The 18,704-nt window shown below is 65.0% G+C and overlaps 1 protein-coding gene across 2 annotated transcripts in view; it reads left to right on the top strand.

The window, feature by feature from the left end:
• The window catches only part of LOC119114803 (IQ motif and SEC7 domain-containing protein 2), a 42,469-nt gene that overhangs the window by 8,970 nt on the left and 14,795 nt on the right, over window positions 1-18,704 (top strand). Inside the window, exons 1-2 of one of the 2 annotated variants that reach the window (XM_037238833.1) lie at window positions 9,561-9,758; window positions 15,500-15,619. In XM_037238833.1, the coding sequence (XP_037094728.1) occupies window positions 9,601-9,758; window positions 15,500-15,619 (278 nt within the window). In that variant the 5' untranslated portion in view covers window positions 9,561-9,600. Of the gene's footprint in view, window positions 1-9,560; window positions 9,759-15,499; window positions 15,620-18,704 lie in introns of those variants that run through there. The other variant, XM_037238834.1, reaches the window with a different exon arrangement.

Raw genomic sequence — 18,704 nt, 5'->3', positions numbered from 1 at the left:
CTGGAGCGGCGCGTGTCCAGCTCTGGCATCGCCGGCGCCCCGCCCGGGCTGAACCAACCATCGTGAACGGCTCTGGCATGTGTGATACCAGCGGCGTGCCTGCTCCCCGCGATGGCTAGTGTCCCCGTCCGGCTCGGGATGGTGACCCGGCCCGCGCTGGCAGCGGCCCGGCCCGTCTCCGGTGTCACGCACCCGCCACGGTCGAGCGGCCGACGGCCGGGGGCGCCGCTCGGCGCGGTGATATGAGGCGCTGGCCGGCCGGCCGCCGGTGCCATTGTGTGAAGTCGGCACGCGCCGCATCCCAATGAGAGGCGACCCGGTCACCGCGCCATGGGAGGGTTGGGCAGAGGCGGCGCGCGCCGCCAGCCGCCGCTCGCGGGTCAGCCCGGTCAGGATCGGGGAGGGACAGACGCTATTCGTTTGCTGGTTTTGTCCGCATCTCTCTCACTTGGCCCTCTGTTTCCCTCCCTCTCTCCTTCTCTCCTGTCTCTGCCTGGCTCCCTCCCTCCCTCGCTGCAGTGCTGGGGTGTGCTGCACGCCCGATGGTGCTCGTTGGCTGGCTGTCTGTCTGTCGCCGGCCTGTCAGCGGCCCGCAGCCGGCCTCGGTGCCCGGCTCCGCACGGCCGCCGCCGCCGCCGCCGCCGACGCCGCCGCTCTCCTGAGGTGCAGGCTCGCTCCGGGCGCCGGCGCCAGGCGTCTCGACGATGGCACCCGGCGGGGCGGCCAGCGCCGAGGCGCCGCTGCAGGCGAGCGCTGGCTGGGTCGGGAGAAACGCCGCCGGCACACCCATGCATACCTACGGGGTCTGTGCTGCGGGGACGGAACGGCTAATGAGGGCAGCTTTCGTGACGATGAGGACACTGTGTTCATGTCGGAGCTCAGTTGTTACCTTGAATGCAGCATCATTCCCGTTTTAAGCGCCTGATTCCTCAAAAGCACATCTGCTGCTGCTTAAATAACAGCTGCCAATGGAGTCAGTCGACCATGAAGAGCTTCGTCCGTTTTCCATGCCATGTCAGCATTAGCTTCAATGGCTTTCTCTAGCTTTACCTGCATGAACGGACATGCTCCGTTCTCGTTATACCTTGATCCTTGCAGATGTTTCGGCGGTGCTGCGCGTTGGGCCAGACATATTTGATTTATTGCTACAAGATAACTAGCTGTGTCGGCTTCCCAGCCGTATTCAGGCGCTGACCACAGCGCCATCCGCTGGCCCATGTTATCGGCTTGAACCGATGCGGCTTAATCAACACGTGCGCCTCTGTTTATGTTATCGGCTTGAACCGATGTCCTGCGGCTTAATCAGCTCGCGAGTGGCTGTTTATGTCATGATAAAACGACTGCACCGAAGTAGTATAAGGCGCTGGTGGGCGGACACGTTTCGCCAGCGCTGGTCGGCGTCGTTAAGGCCAGGGTGTAGCAGGCTTCTTTTCTTTAAATGTCGCAACACATCGGGCGATGGGTTTCTATGATCTGATCTTGTTAGAGTGTATGCAGGTCACTTCGTCGCAATCATGTTGCGCACATGCTGATCACTTTAACGTTCCAAGTCGCCTTTTCCGCGTTGACACATGGCTGCTGACACATGGAAGCGACATGACACGCGACGGCAACCAATCTGTTATTCACTCATCGCAATAAACAAACGCAGATGAACTACTGCATTAGTCATGCGGGCGGCCTCATCAGCTGCAGCACTTGCAGAGCCTGGGACGGGAGCAGCGCGGCGCGGTGCGGAGCGGGCCGCTGCACGCTCCGGCGACGACCGCGGCGGACAGGGCGCTATGTGACAACGACTGCCGGCAGACTTGGGCGGGTGTCGCACTACACACGTCGGGCTTTGCCGTGTTGGCGGCCAATCGGAGTACGCGTCTCGGAACTTCGCTCGTTTTCCGTCAGAGCCGTCAGTGCTGGTGCCGAGCGGTGAAACAGCTTTGTATCGGCGGACACTGAATGCGGGAAATCGACGTTGGATGATGCTGAAACGTCTTGGTTCGATGCGAGATCGTCACGTGAATGTCACGAAGTGACTGAGAGGAGGGCTGGGGAGAGGGAGCGTTTATCGCTTGTATGGTTCACGGATCGTCAGCAAATCGTCTATCAAGATAGTTCGTGCCTAGAGCCAAAGGCGAGCCCGCGCATTCTGCCGGAGGGCCGCAGCCCCGACCATTGTCGGTTCAGCCCAGCGGCTCAGCAGTTGGGCCTTCAACTCTGGTAGAAAGCGTGCCAAAGCCGAGGAAGGGAACATCTTGTGACAATGGATTTTGTCATCTGCTTATGTCGTAATTCTCGTATGGCCTAGCTCAACGTCGTACGCCTCAAGTATGCGTGACTATGCAATATTTTCAACCAAGGTTTCATTGATCATCAAATGACTATCAATTGCAATGCTGCTTGTCGCATTGTAGATAGTCGGCAATCCATAGTAGAGCATAACAATCCATAATGCGAAGACGGCGAACAAAAATTGTTGCTTATCTCTGACGTCATGTAAACCTGTGTCATCCAGATGAAGGGGAAACAGGCGCTTTGATTCGGACTTGCGGCAAACTCGTTTTGCGATGCACGGTATGTTTCATTACACCATTCCTCGTGTTCTGTTAGCAGAAATTTAAACAGGTATGTACCCGATGGGTAGGAAGAAGTAATTTGGGCACGGTAAAAGGAGAATAACGAAACAATAATTGCCACTGTTTTGTACGGTGTATGGTGGAATTCAGAGGTGTCAATGTGGGAGTCTGATGCGTGAAGGTTCAGGGAGGGCCATCCTCGGGTGAAAAGGTACTTCCACCATATAATGATGGCTCACGTATTTAACAAGAGCGTGCTATGGTCTGATGTGACGCCATAACATCATAATAGACCCATAACGTTAAACACAAACCGTGAAATTTATGAAGCCCGTCGTTTGATTGCTAATGAGCGTTCTGAGCGCGCAAGAGGTCCAAACTTGCTGGGATCTCCTCCTGTCCGAGAAGGGGTCTTAAGTCTTTCGTAGGGCAATAAACCCTGCTCTTATAAGTTACCGGTGCACCGTTAACTTTTCCTAATCGGTTGTGTCAATAAGCCACTTCTTCTAAGAAATATGACGCCCGGTCATAATTTCACGGGGCAGGATGGGCTATGCTTCTCAGAGTTTGCATTATCAGGGAGCGTGTGCAGCAACGAAACTCTGTCGGGGTAGTGACGCATCCTCGCGCTAATTTGGCTCATCTCGGTAAGGCCCTAGCGTGCTGCAGCTGCGGCGACGGACGGAGCGGCCGGTAGCTACTGCCACCTGGCGACGACAGCTGTGACTAGAGGTTCTTTGTTTGGCCGCCTGCTGCTCAGCGCCGCAGTCGGCTCTCGGCTCGGCCTTGTGGCTAGCTTTGTCTGGTCTTTTTTTGTTTGTCGGCTCCAGCTGCTGGTATTATGACCGCCTGGCTGAGTCATGGAAGACCTCCAGCCAACACTCGTCTGCCAGGCCCCAGGAGTGTACAATCACCCGGTGGAGAACCCCACTGGGCCTGGGCGGGTGTAGACGCAGGTAGCTGGCCGTGCGGTGAGCACACGGCCAGCCGTGCGGGCAAAATCGGTTCGAATCAGCTATGCGTCCCGTTTATATGATTACTACTATATGATGTTCCCCTGCTGCCTGAACTGGATTTCTGGTCCGATGTGATGATCGTGATATGTCTCAACCACTCGTCTAGAACTGGGCCGCAGTGATATTTCCGCAGGTGGGGTCGACTTTTTGCCGTATTTTTGTCCGCGCTCCGAGAGGGGGCGGACTCCAGCGCCAGGAAAAAACTAGCGTCTCTTGTCCTAGCGGGAGTGAATTGTAGTATTCCACCTGGGTGTTGCCAAAATAGCCGTGGGACGGACGCCGACAAAAGGCACCACAGTTGTTAAAAGCGCCGGCCCCTGCCTGGTGTGGGCGTCGAGCCGCCGCCGTTTTGTGGCCGCTCGGTGAGGGGGCGGGCGCCGGCACCCGACCTCTGTCGGCCGTCAGTCAGTCAGCCGGTCATACCGGCGAGCCGGGCGGCCAGCCGAGCGGCGGCGGTGGCGCGGCGGCGGCGGCGGCGCGGCTGGCACGGCCCGGCACAGCGGCCGGTCCTGTCGCGCGCGCCGCCGCGTGCGCCGCGTCGCCGTGTCGCCCGGCCATGGAGGCCGGCGGCGTGCGTCTGCTGCTGGTGCGCCCCCTGCCGGCCGTCGCCTTAAGGTGGGACGGCCGACGCCCCGGCGCGCGCCGCGCGCCCGGAGCGCGCCGGCATCTGTTGCGGCAGTGTCGCGTCGGTGATGGGCTGCGTTGTTGTGAGCCGGGCGTCTGCCCCCGCCGGCTAAACTTGGCCTGCTTTTGTCGCCGGGAACATTTGGGTTGAGGACGCCTGCATTCGCCTGAATATGCCTGTTTTTGTATGAACCTGGATGTATGTGTGTGTGTGTGTGCGCGTGTGCATTTGTCGTGGTGTGTGCTGGTCGTGTGACGTAGGTGTTTGGGCATCCCGGCTGTCGTCATGTGGCGAGGATGTGGGCTGGCTGTACGTTGCGGTGTGTGTGTGTGGTCGTTGGGTCCCCCCCCCCCCCCCCCGGCCTCCGGTGACTAACCTCTTGTGCCTGGAGGAGAGCGCCTATCGGTGTTGTACCAGGGAAAAGATTGCCCCTGGGGCTGCCCCCCGCCCTCTCATCTCTCATACGGGAGCGCACCGTCTCTGAGCCGCCTCCCCGGGAGCGGAGGACCTCAGGGCGCTGGTGCGAGTCCGCGGCGCGCGTCCGACCGGTCCCGTCCGACCGGTCGGCGGACCGCGGCCCCTCAGCCCGGTCGGTGTTTTGACATTTGCAGCGTGCAAACTAGCGGCCCCGGTCGGGCCGTCGGTGGCGGGGAGGGAGGGGTGCTGCCGCTGTCAAGTCCAACACGGCATGGGGCTGCGGCCGCACCAGAGGATGCTTGGAGGGGCGCCAACGCAAGTCAGCCGTCGGTGGGTGGCAGATGTCGCTGATCTTCTCCCCGGGAAAGGGGCTTACAGACGCTCATGATATCGTTGGGGCTGAGCGCAGTGCTCCTCAAAAAGTCGGTTCCATGTACCAGCGGTCTTGAGGGCGAGAGATCAGTCCAGCTAAGCTGGGATCCACGGATAAACGTTGATGAGGGAATAGGTGCAAATGTCACGTAACCGTGACCTGTGATTGGAAAGAAGCGACGTCGTAAATGAAAGGGGATATTTTTTAGAAACTCGTACGCTTTTTTAGCGCTGCGAAGCAACCAACCTCCATAACCACCCGCGAAGTATGCAGATGTAGGTCATCTCGTCGATCATATATGAAGGATCATACAAGGAAGACAAACGTCAGCAGGAGAAACTTAACACAGTTCCCGAACAGGAAACAATGCAGCCGCCAACAGGGTCGACGTTGACATGCCCCAGGAACCCCATCGAGTGATGGGGTGCATTGGTGCGTCGGTGGGTGCATGGGCCAGTGAAAGGCGCGCTTCAGATGGGCCGCTGACTCATTTCCTGCTCCGATGCGCAGTTGTGCGCGTGGCCTGACTCATGCGGGCTAGAAAGCCACTCTGCGTTATTGTGCGTTTTTTAGCCGCTGTCACCGGCGACGGGGGTGGGGTTAGTTGGCCGACAGGTGGCCGGAACAGCGCGCGACCGGAGCTGAACGCCCCGATCTGGTCCGGTCTGGCGAGTGGTGGTCTTGTCTGGTCCGGTCTGGTCCAGGCCGATCTGGTCTGGTCTGGTCTGGTCTAGTCTGGTGTGGTGTGGTGTGGTGTGGTGTGGTGTGGTGTGATGTCTGGTCTGATGTGGTGCGATGTGGCACGTTTGGTCTGGTCTGGTGTTGTGTGGCGTGTCTGGTCTAGTCTGGTTCGGTCTGGTCTGGTCTGGTCTGGTCTGATCTGGTGTTGTGTGGTGTGGTGTGGTCCGGTCTGGTCTGGTCTGGTCTGGTGTAGTGTGGCGTGTTTGGTCTGGTCTCCGAAGCGCAGATCTGCCGGCCGTGGCCTGCGGCGGGTTCAGCCGCGCGCTGCCGCGGCCCAAGGCTGCCGCCGGCGCCGTGTTCGCCGCCGGCGCCGCACCGCCCCGTCAGGGGGCCTCGGAAACGCGCCGCGCGGCCGCCACGTGCGGAAAATGACCGGAAAAGGGCCGTATCCGGTCGCACCGTCGGATTTAGTGGAGGGTCGCTTGGGAAAGCCGAGGTTGCCATTGTTTTCTTTTGGTGCGACCGCCTGCCACGCTGCGTTGAACACCACAGACGCGTAGTCGGTGGTCGTCGTTGCGGCCCGTTCCCAGTAATAGCTCTCGGAGCTCGGTCAGCGTCACTCTCGCCGACAGTGGGTCGGCACCGGCGCCGGGCGGCCTCTACAGTTCACACGCCGGGACCGTTTTTCGTCATTAGCAACCGCCATTAGCACGTCGGTTATTCGGAATTCCGCCGGGGCGACGCGGTCGGCCCCGCCCCCGCCCGATAACCCAGCGGGGCGGCGCGCCGCTCGTTATTTACCGAGCTATCTGACGCGCCGGTCGGCCGGCGGACGATCGGCACGCGCGGCGTGACCGAGTGTTGGCCGCCGTCGCGAGAGCGGGGCCGGGCGCGGCCTGACCCGCCGCCGGGACCGCGCCGACCAGCTGGCCGGGTCACTGGCCGGGTCACTGGCCGGTCAGCGCCGACGGACCGCCGCCGCCGTGATGTGACGTGGCGGAGGAAGGCCTCCTTTTGGGGTGACGTTGTGTTTGAATTCTTCCGAATCTTAAGCGACTGTAATCACCTGTTTTCTCTGCTGGGAAGAGACGCCGCTCGTGTGGAGCTCGTGCGCCCTCGCTGGCGGTCTGCCGCTGCTCGGGGCGATCCCGGGGGCAGGCCGGGCGCGAATGTCAGCCGCGTCGCTCTGTCAGCGCGCCGCCCGGACTTGTAGCCGAGGCGGCGGGCCCGGCCGTGTCGCGGTCGACAGCTGGGAAGGTCGGCCCGTCCGCTGCTCCCAGCGCCGCCCGGATGCCGGCCGGCGCGTTCACAGGCGCCAGACCGCCGCCGGCCGCCGCCTGGTGACAGCCTGCGCTGCAAGGCCCCCTGCGTCGACAGAGGTCGGCGCTGTTGCGTGTTGACGCCGTTTGGACGCGTGACCGCGCCGCCGTGTGGCGCCGGCTTCTGTGGGTGTTGTTTGTGGGCTGCAGACTCGAGCCGTTATCTGAGATCTCACAGCATTGTTTGGGCGACGCCTAGCTGCTCGCATGATTGAGTTGACCACCTGATTAAGCTAAAGATCATTTCCACGTCAAATAAGGTGGTAAGCTGACCTTGTAGGATCCGTAGGACCTGTGGGATCTTGTAGTGCCGGCAGCGACGTTATCTCGGTGCTGCGACGCGAGCCGGCAGAAGCCGCGCTGGCGCCCGGCACTTGTGTGGGTTAGCCATGACATGGTTGTGCTGACGAATGAGGGAAACCCGCGTTCTGTATTCAAGAGGCCGACGAGATAGTTAGGAGCCGGGCCTCTGATGTCGGCAAAACAGATACATTTGATAACCCTGCAGTGACCTCATCAGAGCGTGATTAACCGTGCCTGAAGTGTGTTAGCTGGGCGCCGCAGCGTTATATTGTGGAGAAACTTCGTCCCAAACCCCGTAAACCCTGTGAAGCTACGGCTGTTTTGATGTGTTGATATGCACTGGGACTGTTTGTCCACATATTGAGACTTGAGCCTTTGTGAAACGCGTTGGTCGTGGTTTCTATTTGGTCACATCTCTTGGAAGAGATTGCTCTTCGTTCTGCGGTTGAGTTGCTGGCGCGTTGCGACATCCTCAAGTTTGTTGACGCCAAAGGCTTTTTCCGCTTTCTGCGAAGTCAATGAAGCGTACTGCCGTGACGGCGGCTGTTTCTACTATTATTGCTTCATTTCTCTTAAAAGTCGTACGCGGGCGCTGTGTCATTGGAGAGGCGGCATGGGGCCCAGTTCTGAGGTCTCCAGATCAAACCGCGCTGCCGGCCGTGTCCCGACTTCCGTAGCGGCGATGAGCGCGAAGTGTCCGACGTTTGCGGGCGTAGTGATTTGAGACATCGTCTTTGATACGACCAGCGATTCCTCAAACGCCCTTGTTACCAGCATAGTTCCCCTGTTGATTTCCTCCCGACGCTTGATATGGGATGAAGCAGTGAAGGCCATGATTTCGTCTGCTATTTCTGTCCCTCGTCACTGCGGAACTGGCTGATAGAGTCTGATGAAATCCACGCCAGATGCCTCTTCAGCGGCCGGTCTGGTCGAGGCGGTAGCGGCCAGACCGCCGCTCCTGCACAAAGACGGGCTGCGGCCGGTTTGTCGTGCGAGATTCTCACCACCACGACGGCAACGGGCTGCAGGCGGGGAAGAGGGAAGAGATGAGCAGCACCGCTTTTCTGTCCACGTGAAGTGCACGGTGGCGCGGTTTTTCGGGGTCCGCTGTCGCCCTCCGTGTCGTGTTCCGCCAAGTGCGTTGTTGAATCGGACGTCGGTTTAGCCGGACGATGCGGTGGTCAGCGTGCCGCGGGTGGGTCCGAGTGCCCCACCCCCTCCCGAGCGTGCTCAGCCGCGCCTCGAGTGAGCTGGACCGCCGCGGGCCGGGCAGCCGATGAGATGCCGTCCCGCCCGCGAATCGCGCGGTCGACTGGACAGGCACGGGTATGGCCTGTGGGCGCGGGTCGTCCGTCCTGCGCGGCGTTGCCGACCCGACCTGACCAGTCTGCCGGCTCGGTGATGCTGCTCTTCTCTTCCGTCGTCGAGCCCCTGGCGCGGCGCCTGGGATGTCCGTGCGCGGTTCAGCCGTGGTCTCCACCGCGCAGCTCTCTTGTACTCGTCTCTCCGCCCGCGCGGCACTCTGGGACGCCTCGACGACCGGAAGCCCTGCGCTCTCTGCCCGCGTCGCGCCTCTGACCCCGCGCGCGCCACCTCGACGGAAGACCCTCCGCCGCCCTTCCCCTGCTTCTGTGCGGTCAATAGCCGCCGCAGATAGTGTTGCCGGCCGGCGCGTGTGCGTATTTACCGGGCGAGCGGCGAGGAGGGGCCGGCGCCTCCCCTCCACCTGGTCGAGATCGATGGCCGCACCCTCTCGGTCGGCACTCCGCCACCGGCGACACAGCGCGCGCCGCGGTCGGCCAGGCCGGCGCCCCGGCACCCGCCGGCCGTGTCGGCTGCTGCTCCGCTCTGACGGTGCCGCCCCCGGTGCGGTCACCTCGACGCTCGGCCTGAGGCGCCGCCGCGCTGTTCCGACGCGCCGAGGCCGCTGGGTCAGGGTGGCGCGACCGGGGGCGTCTCTGGCCGGCGCTGACGGGCCGCCGCGCCGGCTGCCTCCTCCCCGGATGGCCAGGACCAGGTAAGAAGGCCAACCCCGCCGAACCGGTCAGCTGCTCAGCAGCGGTACCGGCGTCAGTTCTCTGGCACAGTCCAGTCACGGGCACCCGGCGAACTCCCGCCGCCCCGTCGTCGCGGGAGGCGAGATGCCGTGTCGAGCGCCGGCCGGCCGCGCGAAGGCGGCGTCCCTGACCTTGGTTCAGGCGGCGCGAGCGAGAGCGACCGCCGGCGCCGGCCGGCCAGTCGGAGCCGAGCGCCCGCCGAGCGAGCCGCGCCGACGCGCCGCGCGCCGCCAGTCGCCATGATGTTCGGCGACCAGGACGTGCTGGTGTACCAGGAGGCGGTGCTCGCACACCGCGGGCAGCGGCTCGGCTGCTGCGGCAGCCCGCTCTCGTTCGTGCACCCGTTCCCCACGCACAGCGGATACTACCTGCGCCTGCTGTATGGCCAGAACCGCAGGTGAGCCGGCGGCGCCGGCGAGCGCTGCGACCCCGCTTCGACCCCTGCCGTCCCGGCAGGGCCGACCCGGCGCCGGCACGTGCTGCAGGGCGGTGAACGATAGTGCTCGGGTCAGGGCTCTGTCGTCGGAGTAGCGTTGCGGGTGGTTTGTTTCGGCTTTGGGGGATGGGTGTTGGACAGAACATGTATCGTGTCGTTTTGCTGCGACGGGCCTGAGCGACTGAGCGACTGTGCGATGGGCCTGAGCAACTGAGCGATGGCCCCGAGCGACCGGGCGACTGAGCGACGCGACTGAGCGACTGTGCGACGGGCCTGAGCGACTGAGCGAAGGGCCTGAGCAATGAATTCCATGGATGGCGTGCAGTCCGCGGAGTCTGTGTCCTAGTTGATTCCATGAGAATGTATTTGAAGCTGTGTGAACGGCAGACGGAGGGAATACCGACAGCTCCTGCCCGCAAGCGCATCGTGTTACACTAGACGTCGCATTACCGCCGCGGGATTTTCCATGATCAAAATTCCCTGAGAGTGAGGACGCTGATCCACATGTTGCGCGCAGTCGCTCCGCGGCGTGTGTTCTGCCCGGCGTGTTCTCGGCGGATGATTCCAGACGGTGGAATTATCGGACGGAGCCGGGCCGCTCGCGCGACTCATCAAGACCGCGCTGATGAGCCGCTTCATCAAGCGCGGTCGTGATGAAGCAGGCCGAATGCAAGCGTGTCGTCTGTGCTAGTGCCGAGCGCCCCGTGACATTACGGAGGCGAGAGGTCCGGAGGATCGAGCGGTTGTCGTGTAGCTGCGGGCCATTTGTCTTCGCTTCTGTTCAGGTTCTCTTCGGGCTCACGTACACGGCCAGCTCGTCCCGTGCCCATGGCCAGCCCTCGGCGTATGCTCATAGCGGCCGCCCGCTCGCCCAGGGATCGTGCACGTAATGGTGCCGGCACGAACACGGGCCGGAGCTGTTCCCGGTGTCGTAAGCGGTATAATTCCCCGTGGCCATCGCGCTGCGGGCCAAGCTGTATGAATGGCCTCATTAGCGCTGGCATGGCGTTCCAATTTGCAACAAATTGACCCAGCTAGCCCAGCCCAGCCCTACACCCAGCTAGCTGTAAAAGCTCGGGCATTTTGCCGGCGCCCCTTTTTCGCTGGGGGTCCATGAACGTGTACGTGCTCCGGAACGGTCCACTCGCGATGCTAGGCTGATAAGGCTGTTGTAAGCCTGTTGCTGTGGATTTTTGCGACTGCAGTTTTGCTGATGTGATACGCTGATTGCTCAGCTGATTCATTGTTGTTCTACTTCGGGACTGTAGACGCTGATTGTCGCTATCGTTGGGTCGGTGATCCCCCCCCCCCCCCCCCCCCCCCGTCACTGTAGCGGTCTCCGTGATTCCTTGTGCTCTGGTTAAAAACCCTCTCCCGTGTCAGAGGCCCGGTCCCGTCAGAGGCCGGCTTCACTCGTGTGCGTCCCATCCCCCACAGTGTCCCGGTCTCGCGGGTGTCCCGGTCCCTGCCAGTGTTCCTTCCCTTCAGCGCTGCGGTCCCGCCGTCACACGGGCGCGTGACCCCGGATGGCCGCTGCATGACCATTTGCAGTCGACGCGCCTTAAAGCTCCAGACCACCACCACCACCACTCCGACTGGCGGTGCCCGGCAGCGAGTCCGGCCGCGGCGCCGCCGGGCATTGTCCATTGTGCGGTGGCGCGGCGCCTGGCGTTCGGGCGGGTTTCTCTGGCGCCGCGGTCGGCCGGCTAACCCGAGCCGGAGCTGGGGCGGTCGGGCGCGTGCGGTTGGGTCGCACGCGGAGCCGCCGGCCGTGCGACCGGCCGCCGGCCGGATCTGGAGCGTCGCACCGGATCTGCCGCCATCCCAGCGGCGCGCGGCCGGCCGCGTGGAGCGCCGCCGCTGCGCTCCCGTTCGCCGACGGCTGGGGCCCGCAACGGCCGCGCGGCGGTCGGGGCTCGAGGCGGCGCCGATCGCGGCCGGTCTGAGCGGCGTGCAGGCCCCGCCCGGGCTGACGCGGGACGCGCGGCGCGGCCGGCGCCGGCCCCGCTGACGCGAGATGAGGCGCCGGGCGCCGGGCAGCGGCGTGCGGTGAAACCGGCGCCGTCAGAGATGATTTGCTAGCGGTGAACCGTGGCCCCGCGCCGCCGTGCCATGCCACACTGTCGGGCTCTAATTGCGCACCGAGCCATTGTTTGCGTGAAATCGCTGGGCTTTAAACAGAGCCCGGTCGCCTCGCCCGTGGGAGCCGTCGTGCGCGGCGGCTCGAGAGAAACCGGGCGCCTCTGCGGCCGCACCGCGTCGCGCCGAGCCCGGCCGCCGCGTCACCCGGCTGGGACTCGAGGATGGCGGCCGAGAGACACGAGCCGGACCTGCGAGCGTAACCCAGATGGTCGCACGTGCGGCGAGCGGACGCAGCGTCTTCGGGCGCGCCTGGCCATCTCGCGGCGGGCGCCGGCCGCCGCAGGCCGGAAACTGGCACGCCGCTCTCGTCTGAGGCGGACGGGGTCGGCTCTCCGCCGCAGGTGGACGATGCTGGGGTTGAGGTTATCGTGGCGATCTGTTGTTCCAGCCGTGGGATCGATGCTATCGGGCGGGTGGCCGACCGATGTCGGTCGGGTCCCGTCCGCTCGCGCCGCATTCCGGCGACACGGTCCGTTCGTGAGGCTCGGACCACCGCGCTGTCAAACAGGAGTCAGGCCCGCGGACCGGCCGTGGTGCGAGGCGCTTTACGACCATGTTAACGAGCCGGTCGCCGGGCGAGCGCGTCGCGTGTGCGACGTTTGTTCCGATGCGATGCTGCGGCGCATGTCTTCGCCCCGCCGTCGAACAGTGTCGCATTGTCCGGGGAGGGGGGAAGCGTGCTCTAGTAACACGCGGCGCCGTATACGGTGCTCCGGCGACTCCGGTCGGCGCCGGCCGGTGGTCGTGGGCGGCGCGGTGGTGTGTTTTGCCGGCCGTCTGACCGCGCCGGCGTGCGTGTCACCGGATCCGGCTGCCGCCGGCCGGCTGTCCGGTTACGGTCGGCGCCGCGCGGGGGCCGCTCCGGCGGCGGTCAGGGGTGCCGGCCGGGTGCAGCGGCGGTCAGGGGTGCCGACAAGGTACAGCGGCGGTCAGCGGTGCCGGCCGACTGCAGTGGTGGTCTGGGCTACCGGCCTGGTGCAGCGGCGGTCAGAGGGTATCGGCTGGGTGCAGCGGCGGTCAGGGGTGCCGGCTGGGTGCAGCGGCGGTCCGGGTGCGTGTCTGCGGCTGCGAGTGTGACCGACTTCAGACGTTCACGGCTGACTAGATTCGGGTCGTCTTTGGTGAGCTGATGCGGTCATCTGAGCGTGGTGTGTGGGATCGGGCTGGGCGCGCGGGTGGCGTGGGAGCTGGCGGAACGGCGACGGTGGCCTCCACGGGCAGCCTCAGCGGATTATCAGCGCCGCTCAGAGTTGTCTGTTCTGGTCCGTCTGCATGTCAGGGCCACCCGGCTGGGAGGCGACGCTGGTGCACCGCCCCGACATGCCGTCTCCTCCACCGCGGCCTGGCCGGCGTCCGGCCCGCAGCCAGCGTCGGTGTCGGCGGCCGACCAGGCCCCGCCCCGAGAGGTGACGCCCGACGGGGCCGAGAGGGAGCGAAGGAGGGGCCGAGGGAGGCCGGCCCGCCGCCGCCGCCGCCGCACCCAACGGTCCGGGTGGCGGCGCCAAGGCCCCGGACGTCATAACGCGCCGGCCCCTGATCAGCTGATCACGGGCCGCCGGCCGTTCGTCGTGGCGAGAACCGGTCTGGCGGGGTCGCGCTGAAGGCCGCCCACCGACACCCGACCCGGCCCTGATCCAGTGCACCGACACCCGACCCGGCCCTGATCCAGCGTACCGACACCCGACCCGGCCCTGATCCAGCGCACCGACACCCGACCCGGCCCTGATCCAGCGAACCAGCACCCGACCCGGCCCTGATCCAGCGCACCGACACCCGACCTGGCCCTGATCCACCACTGACACCCGACCTGGCCCTGATCCAGCGCACCGACATCCGACCTGGCCCTGATCCACCACCGACACCCGACCCGGCCCTGATCCAGCGCCATTGTCACCCTGCCTCCCTCGTGGTCCAGTTCCACCCCGCGTTCATGATCATCTCAGTCGATTTGCTCAGTAGACCGAGACCCGAGATGTCGATCCGAGAGATTTTGGACCGACGAGCCCACCTACACACTTACACTCTGGGCATAACCTGTACTGTCGGGATAGCTGTCGCCATCAAACCCTCCATCAGAAATGGAGCTCTGGTACCGCGGCTGACACGCAGACGCCCGGGGACGGGGCTCCAGCGGGCTGATCCGGAGCTCCTCGCCGCGGCGTCCGCCGGATCGGCCGCGCGTCGGCGCGCGCGCTGCCGAGGCCGACCCGACCGCGCCGCACGGTCGGCGGCCATGACACGACCGCTCGGTCACGCGGCCGCCGGCTGGCCGCGCCAGCTGATGGCGCGGTCACGTGCGCCGTCAGCTGACCAACCCGACCGCCGGCGGTCGGCGGCCGCGGTCGAGCGGGGTCGGCCTGACCGGCCCGGCGGCGGCGGGTCCGCGGCGGCATGACGCGGCGTCGGACCGCCGCCGCCGAGCGGTGATGTCGAGCGGGCCATTAACCGGCACCCGGCCGGCCGCATCTGGCCGGGAGTGGTTCGGCGGCGGCTGCTCTGACGCGGCACTTAGCTGCGGTGTCGCGGCGGCGGCGCACTTCCGCGCCGCCCGCTGGCGCCGCTCGCTTCCTGCCCCGCCTCCTCCTCTCGCCGCTTCGGGCCTTCACGCCATGTGCTGCGTCGCTTCCGCCTCTCGTGCGCCTTGTTTGATCCCGGTCGCTGGTTTGGCTGTTATCTGGTAATATTTTCCTGCCCAAATATTTGTCTGCTTTTATCGACGCATCTCGCTGTTTCTCCTCTGGCCGTCTCTTTCTCCTCTTTCTGTCTGACACGTATTGGCTGATACGCCTCCGGCTAATTAATCGAAGGAATTTAATCACGGGTTGCCTCCTGTGGCGAGTGGCAAGCCGGCTCCAGACGTGCCGCGGCTGTCTGGGCAGCTTTTAATTATTTGGAACTTCTCCAGGAATTTACCGCCCGTATATCTTCACTCCCAATTACCTTTCAGCCTCCGGTCGGGTCGCGAGGGTGTTTATTTCTGCGCCAGTAAACGCGCAGATGTGTGCTCTTTGGAGCGGCCCGGGGCTGCCGTGCGTTTCTTCGCGGGATGAATGGAATTAAATCGTCGACCGGATTACGCAGCTAACGGCACTGTGTTGTGACTCGAGCCTAATTGCGCTCGTTTGTCTCGCGCCGGCTGGTTTCCGTCAGGCGTCGTTCGACACGCGCCTGTGAGGCGGCTCCGTGATCACGGTCACGCCCGTCATCGCAGCCGGCGGTCGCCCCCCCCCCCCTCCCCTTCCTCCCGTGGTGTCGCGCTGTGCACGGGAGACAGGTCAGATCCGTTGTCCGGTCCTCCCGCACCCGCCAGGCCGCGTCCGTGCCGCCAGCCACGCGCCGGGCGGTCGGCTGTGGGCCTCAGGCTGTCGTCACTGTATCAAGCTTTGGTGCTGCCTCGCGGATCAGCCACTGCCAAATCGAGGCCGCTTGAGTGAGAAGCAAGCGGACGTCCCATGCGACCGGGCGCACCCCATCTGTTCTGCGCCGTCTGACCGGGCGCATCCCATCTGCTCTTTCCGTCTCGCTGTTCGGCCTGCTGACGTGTGCCTCCTGTGTTGCAGTCCGGCGGCCAGCACCATGCCGCCGGCGGACGGTCCCAGCGCCGCGTCCAGCTCGCTGGCGGCCGGCCCCGGCCGCGCCAAGGCCGACAACTGCATCAAACGGTCCCGCATCAACGCTCGGTAGGTGGTCGGCTTGACGGCGGCGGCGAGAGGTCCCGGTTGACGGCATCGGTGTGGCCGCGCTCTCGTCTCCCGTCTCCCGTCTCCCGCCTCCCGTCTCCCGTCTCATGCCTCCCGTCTCCTGTCTCCTGTCTCCCGTTTCCCGTCTCCCGTCTCACGTCTCCCGGCTTTCGTATCCTGTCTCCTGTCTCCCGTCTCGCGTCTCGCGTCTCGCATCTCCCGTCTCACGTCTTCCGTCTCCCGTCCCCCGTCCCGCGTCTCCCGTCTTCCGTCTCCCGTCCTCCGTCTCCCGTCCTCCGTTTCCCGTACCAGCGGCGGGCAGGTTCACGGGGCCGTCCGGCCGCGCCCTGTCTGCCTCGACACGGCGATACCTCCGCTCGCGGCGCCCGGAACACGCGCTGCGTCTCTCGCCGGCCGGCGGCGACGCTCCGACGGTGGCGCCGTGACCGCGCCGACCGCCGCCCCCGCCGCGCGCGCCGCGGCGGCGGCGGCCAAGGGCGCGCGGCCGGCGCGTGCGGGGGCGGGTCGCGCCGGCCGGCGCGTGATGGATGTGTCGGCCGGCGGCGGCGGCGAGGACTCTATCGCGGCGGGAGGAGCGGCCGCGGAGCAGACCGCCCGGCGGCGCGGCGGTGGCGTCAGCGCCGCCGGACACCGCCTGGTGACCTCCACTGACGGGGCATTTGTAATCGCGGAGCTCGCCACGTAACGCTCTGGGACTCGCCGTGCCGGGGCAGCGGCGGGGTTTTGGGTTCTTTCCTTCTCGCAAATGCTTGTGCTGTTTTGAAGTGACGGGAAAGGGAGCTGGAAGGGCCGCAACGCGATGCCAGACATTAATCAAGTCCGGCCGTGCGCGCGTGGGCATAAGGACGTTTCCTAGTGCATGCACGAAACGTAAACCACCAAGGACATATGTGGGCGTCCATAGCAGTGACAATTTTCCGACGGCACGGCAAAAGGCCCCAAAGGAACCCACAGTCACGCCTCTACTGTCATGTCACATCATGTGTCATGCTTGTCGGCTTGTTCTTTGCTGGTGCACTACCGTCCTGTTTTTTGTGTGCCGTTCTTCCATTAATACCATTAGTAGGGTGCTGCCATCCGGTTACTCAGCACAACATCAGTGTCATCAGCCCGCCCACTCACCGCTGGTTCAGCTCATCATTAGAGTCGCGTGTGGCTATTTGCGGGCGCGCGCCCCTGGCGCGTCGCGTTCCAGGGCTCCCTCGCGCGGCCGGTCTGCGCTCCTCGCTGGTGTGCGCCGGCACCGGGCCTCGGTGAGCTGCTGGCAGTCTTGCCCGTCTCTGGCGGCACCCCAGCCGGGCGGGGCCATGGCGCGCCGCCTCCGAGCGCGCGGCAGGGCTCGGTCGAGCCGGCCCCGGCTGCCGGGCGGAGACGGGCACGTGCGGCCCGGCGCGTGCCGCCGCCGACCCGGTCGCCATGGCGGGGCAGGGAACGTCAGCCGGCTGAGTCGCCTCTGCAGTCGGCTCTATGTCGTGTGTGAGTGGGTTGACCCGGTGCGGCCCCGGCACGGCATGAAGCGGCGTCACGCGAGATCTTATATCGGGTGTGAACGCGCTGCCCGGCGTGGCCCGATGCGGGCACGGTGCGGTACGAAGCGGCGTGGGACGCGTCACGGCGCGACACCTGACCTTACGCTGCGTGAGTGTGCCGGTCCGGTGTGGGCGGGGCCGGTGCAGTGGGCCGACGCGTGGGAACGGGCGGCTGGGGACGGGACGTCAGCGGGGATGAGCTGGGACGCGCCGCCGGTGTCTCGGCGCGCTCCACACGACGGGCTCCAGGCGCCGCTGCTTAGTGGTGATGCGGTGAAGGGCCGGGAGGCCGTGAGACTGAAGTGACAGCGCGGTGCGGTTCCGCGTCGGACGCCGCTGCAGTGACAATCGGTATGCCGCAGCGTTTTGGATCGTAGGTTAGTGGTGTCATGAGAGCTCGGAAGCGGGGAGACGCGTGAATCGCTAGTTTCATCAAGGATCATCGAAATGCATTTGCGAATACGTCGGAACACGGTCTAAGTTCACTTTCGACCCGCTGCGCAGTCTGGAATTCCGTCTATTCATTTGCGAAACGTGGGGATGGCGCGCGGAGCGTTGCGCAACGGCCGCTGCCGACAGAAAGACAACGGGAGCGGTTCATCCGAAGGTTCTGCTGACCTAAAACCAGCGAAGCAGAGTGTGGCAAAGCGAGCCAGCTGCTGCGACGCATGAGGACGAGTTACATCACTCGCGGCCCGTGCGGTATCTGGGACGATGCGGACAAGAAGTAAACGACCGCTTGTCGCAGCGATGAGACATTTTAATTGGTGGTGCAGTGTATATTTTTGCTGCTCTCGCCGTTTCTTCAAGGGTGTTGTCAATGGATTTGCTCGTGGCTAATTGCTCCGGCTTGCATCACTAACGGGTTAATGTGCCGAGCGTGGCAGCTGGCGCCGCGCGGAGCGCGCCGACCTCGCGCCGAGGGAGAGCCGGGTCGAGCTGGCGCCGGCTGCGAATGTGGCTCAGGGGACGGCGCCGGGCGCCGCGGCCTGGCCTGGCCGGGCCGGGCCGGGCCGGGCCGGGCCGGGCCGGGCCGGGCCGGGTGTCAGTTGGTGGGGCGCGGTCCGGCCGCCGGACCGCCCCGGCGACCCTGAGCAGGAGACGGCCGTGGGGCAGCGGCCCGTTCGGCCAGAGTTCGCCATCGCGTCGACACCTGGCGGCGAGACTCGCGACCAACGGCGAGGCGCCCGGCAGAAGCGGCCGTCGGTCTGTGGCCGGCCACCGTCCCGCCAGCAGTGCCGTAGCCCGCGCTGACGCCGCCGACAGATGTCCCGCAGCGGGCCGGTTGTTGCGCCGCCGCCTCGCCGCCGCCGGCCTTCGGCCTCGCCCTGACCTGTTTGAGCAGCTGTGTAGAGCGGCGTCGTGTGTGCACGGCGACCGACGGCGCCGGCGCCGCCGAGCTCGGCCCGGATCCGGCGGATCGCCGGATCCGGCACGGTGTCGCCGGACGTTACGTAACCCCCCGCAGTCGAGTCCACGCCGTCAGGCCCCGCCGCCACGGCGAGGCTGCGGCCTCTCTCACGTCACTGTGTCTC

The sequence above is a fragment of the Pollicipes pollicipes genome, unplaced genomic scaffold (genome assembly GCF_011947565.3).
Source record: "Pollicipes pollicipes isolate AB1234 unplaced genomic scaffold, Ppol_2.1 Scaffold_3087;HRSCAF=3621_pilon_pilon_pilon, whole genome shotgun sequence".
NCBI lineage: Eukaryota > Metazoa > Arthropoda > Thecostraca > Pollicipedomorpha > Pollicipedidae > Pollicipes > Pollicipes pollicipes.
The sequence above is the reverse complement of the archived record's forward strand: the minus strand, read 5'-3'. Positions and strand labels throughout refer to the sequence as shown.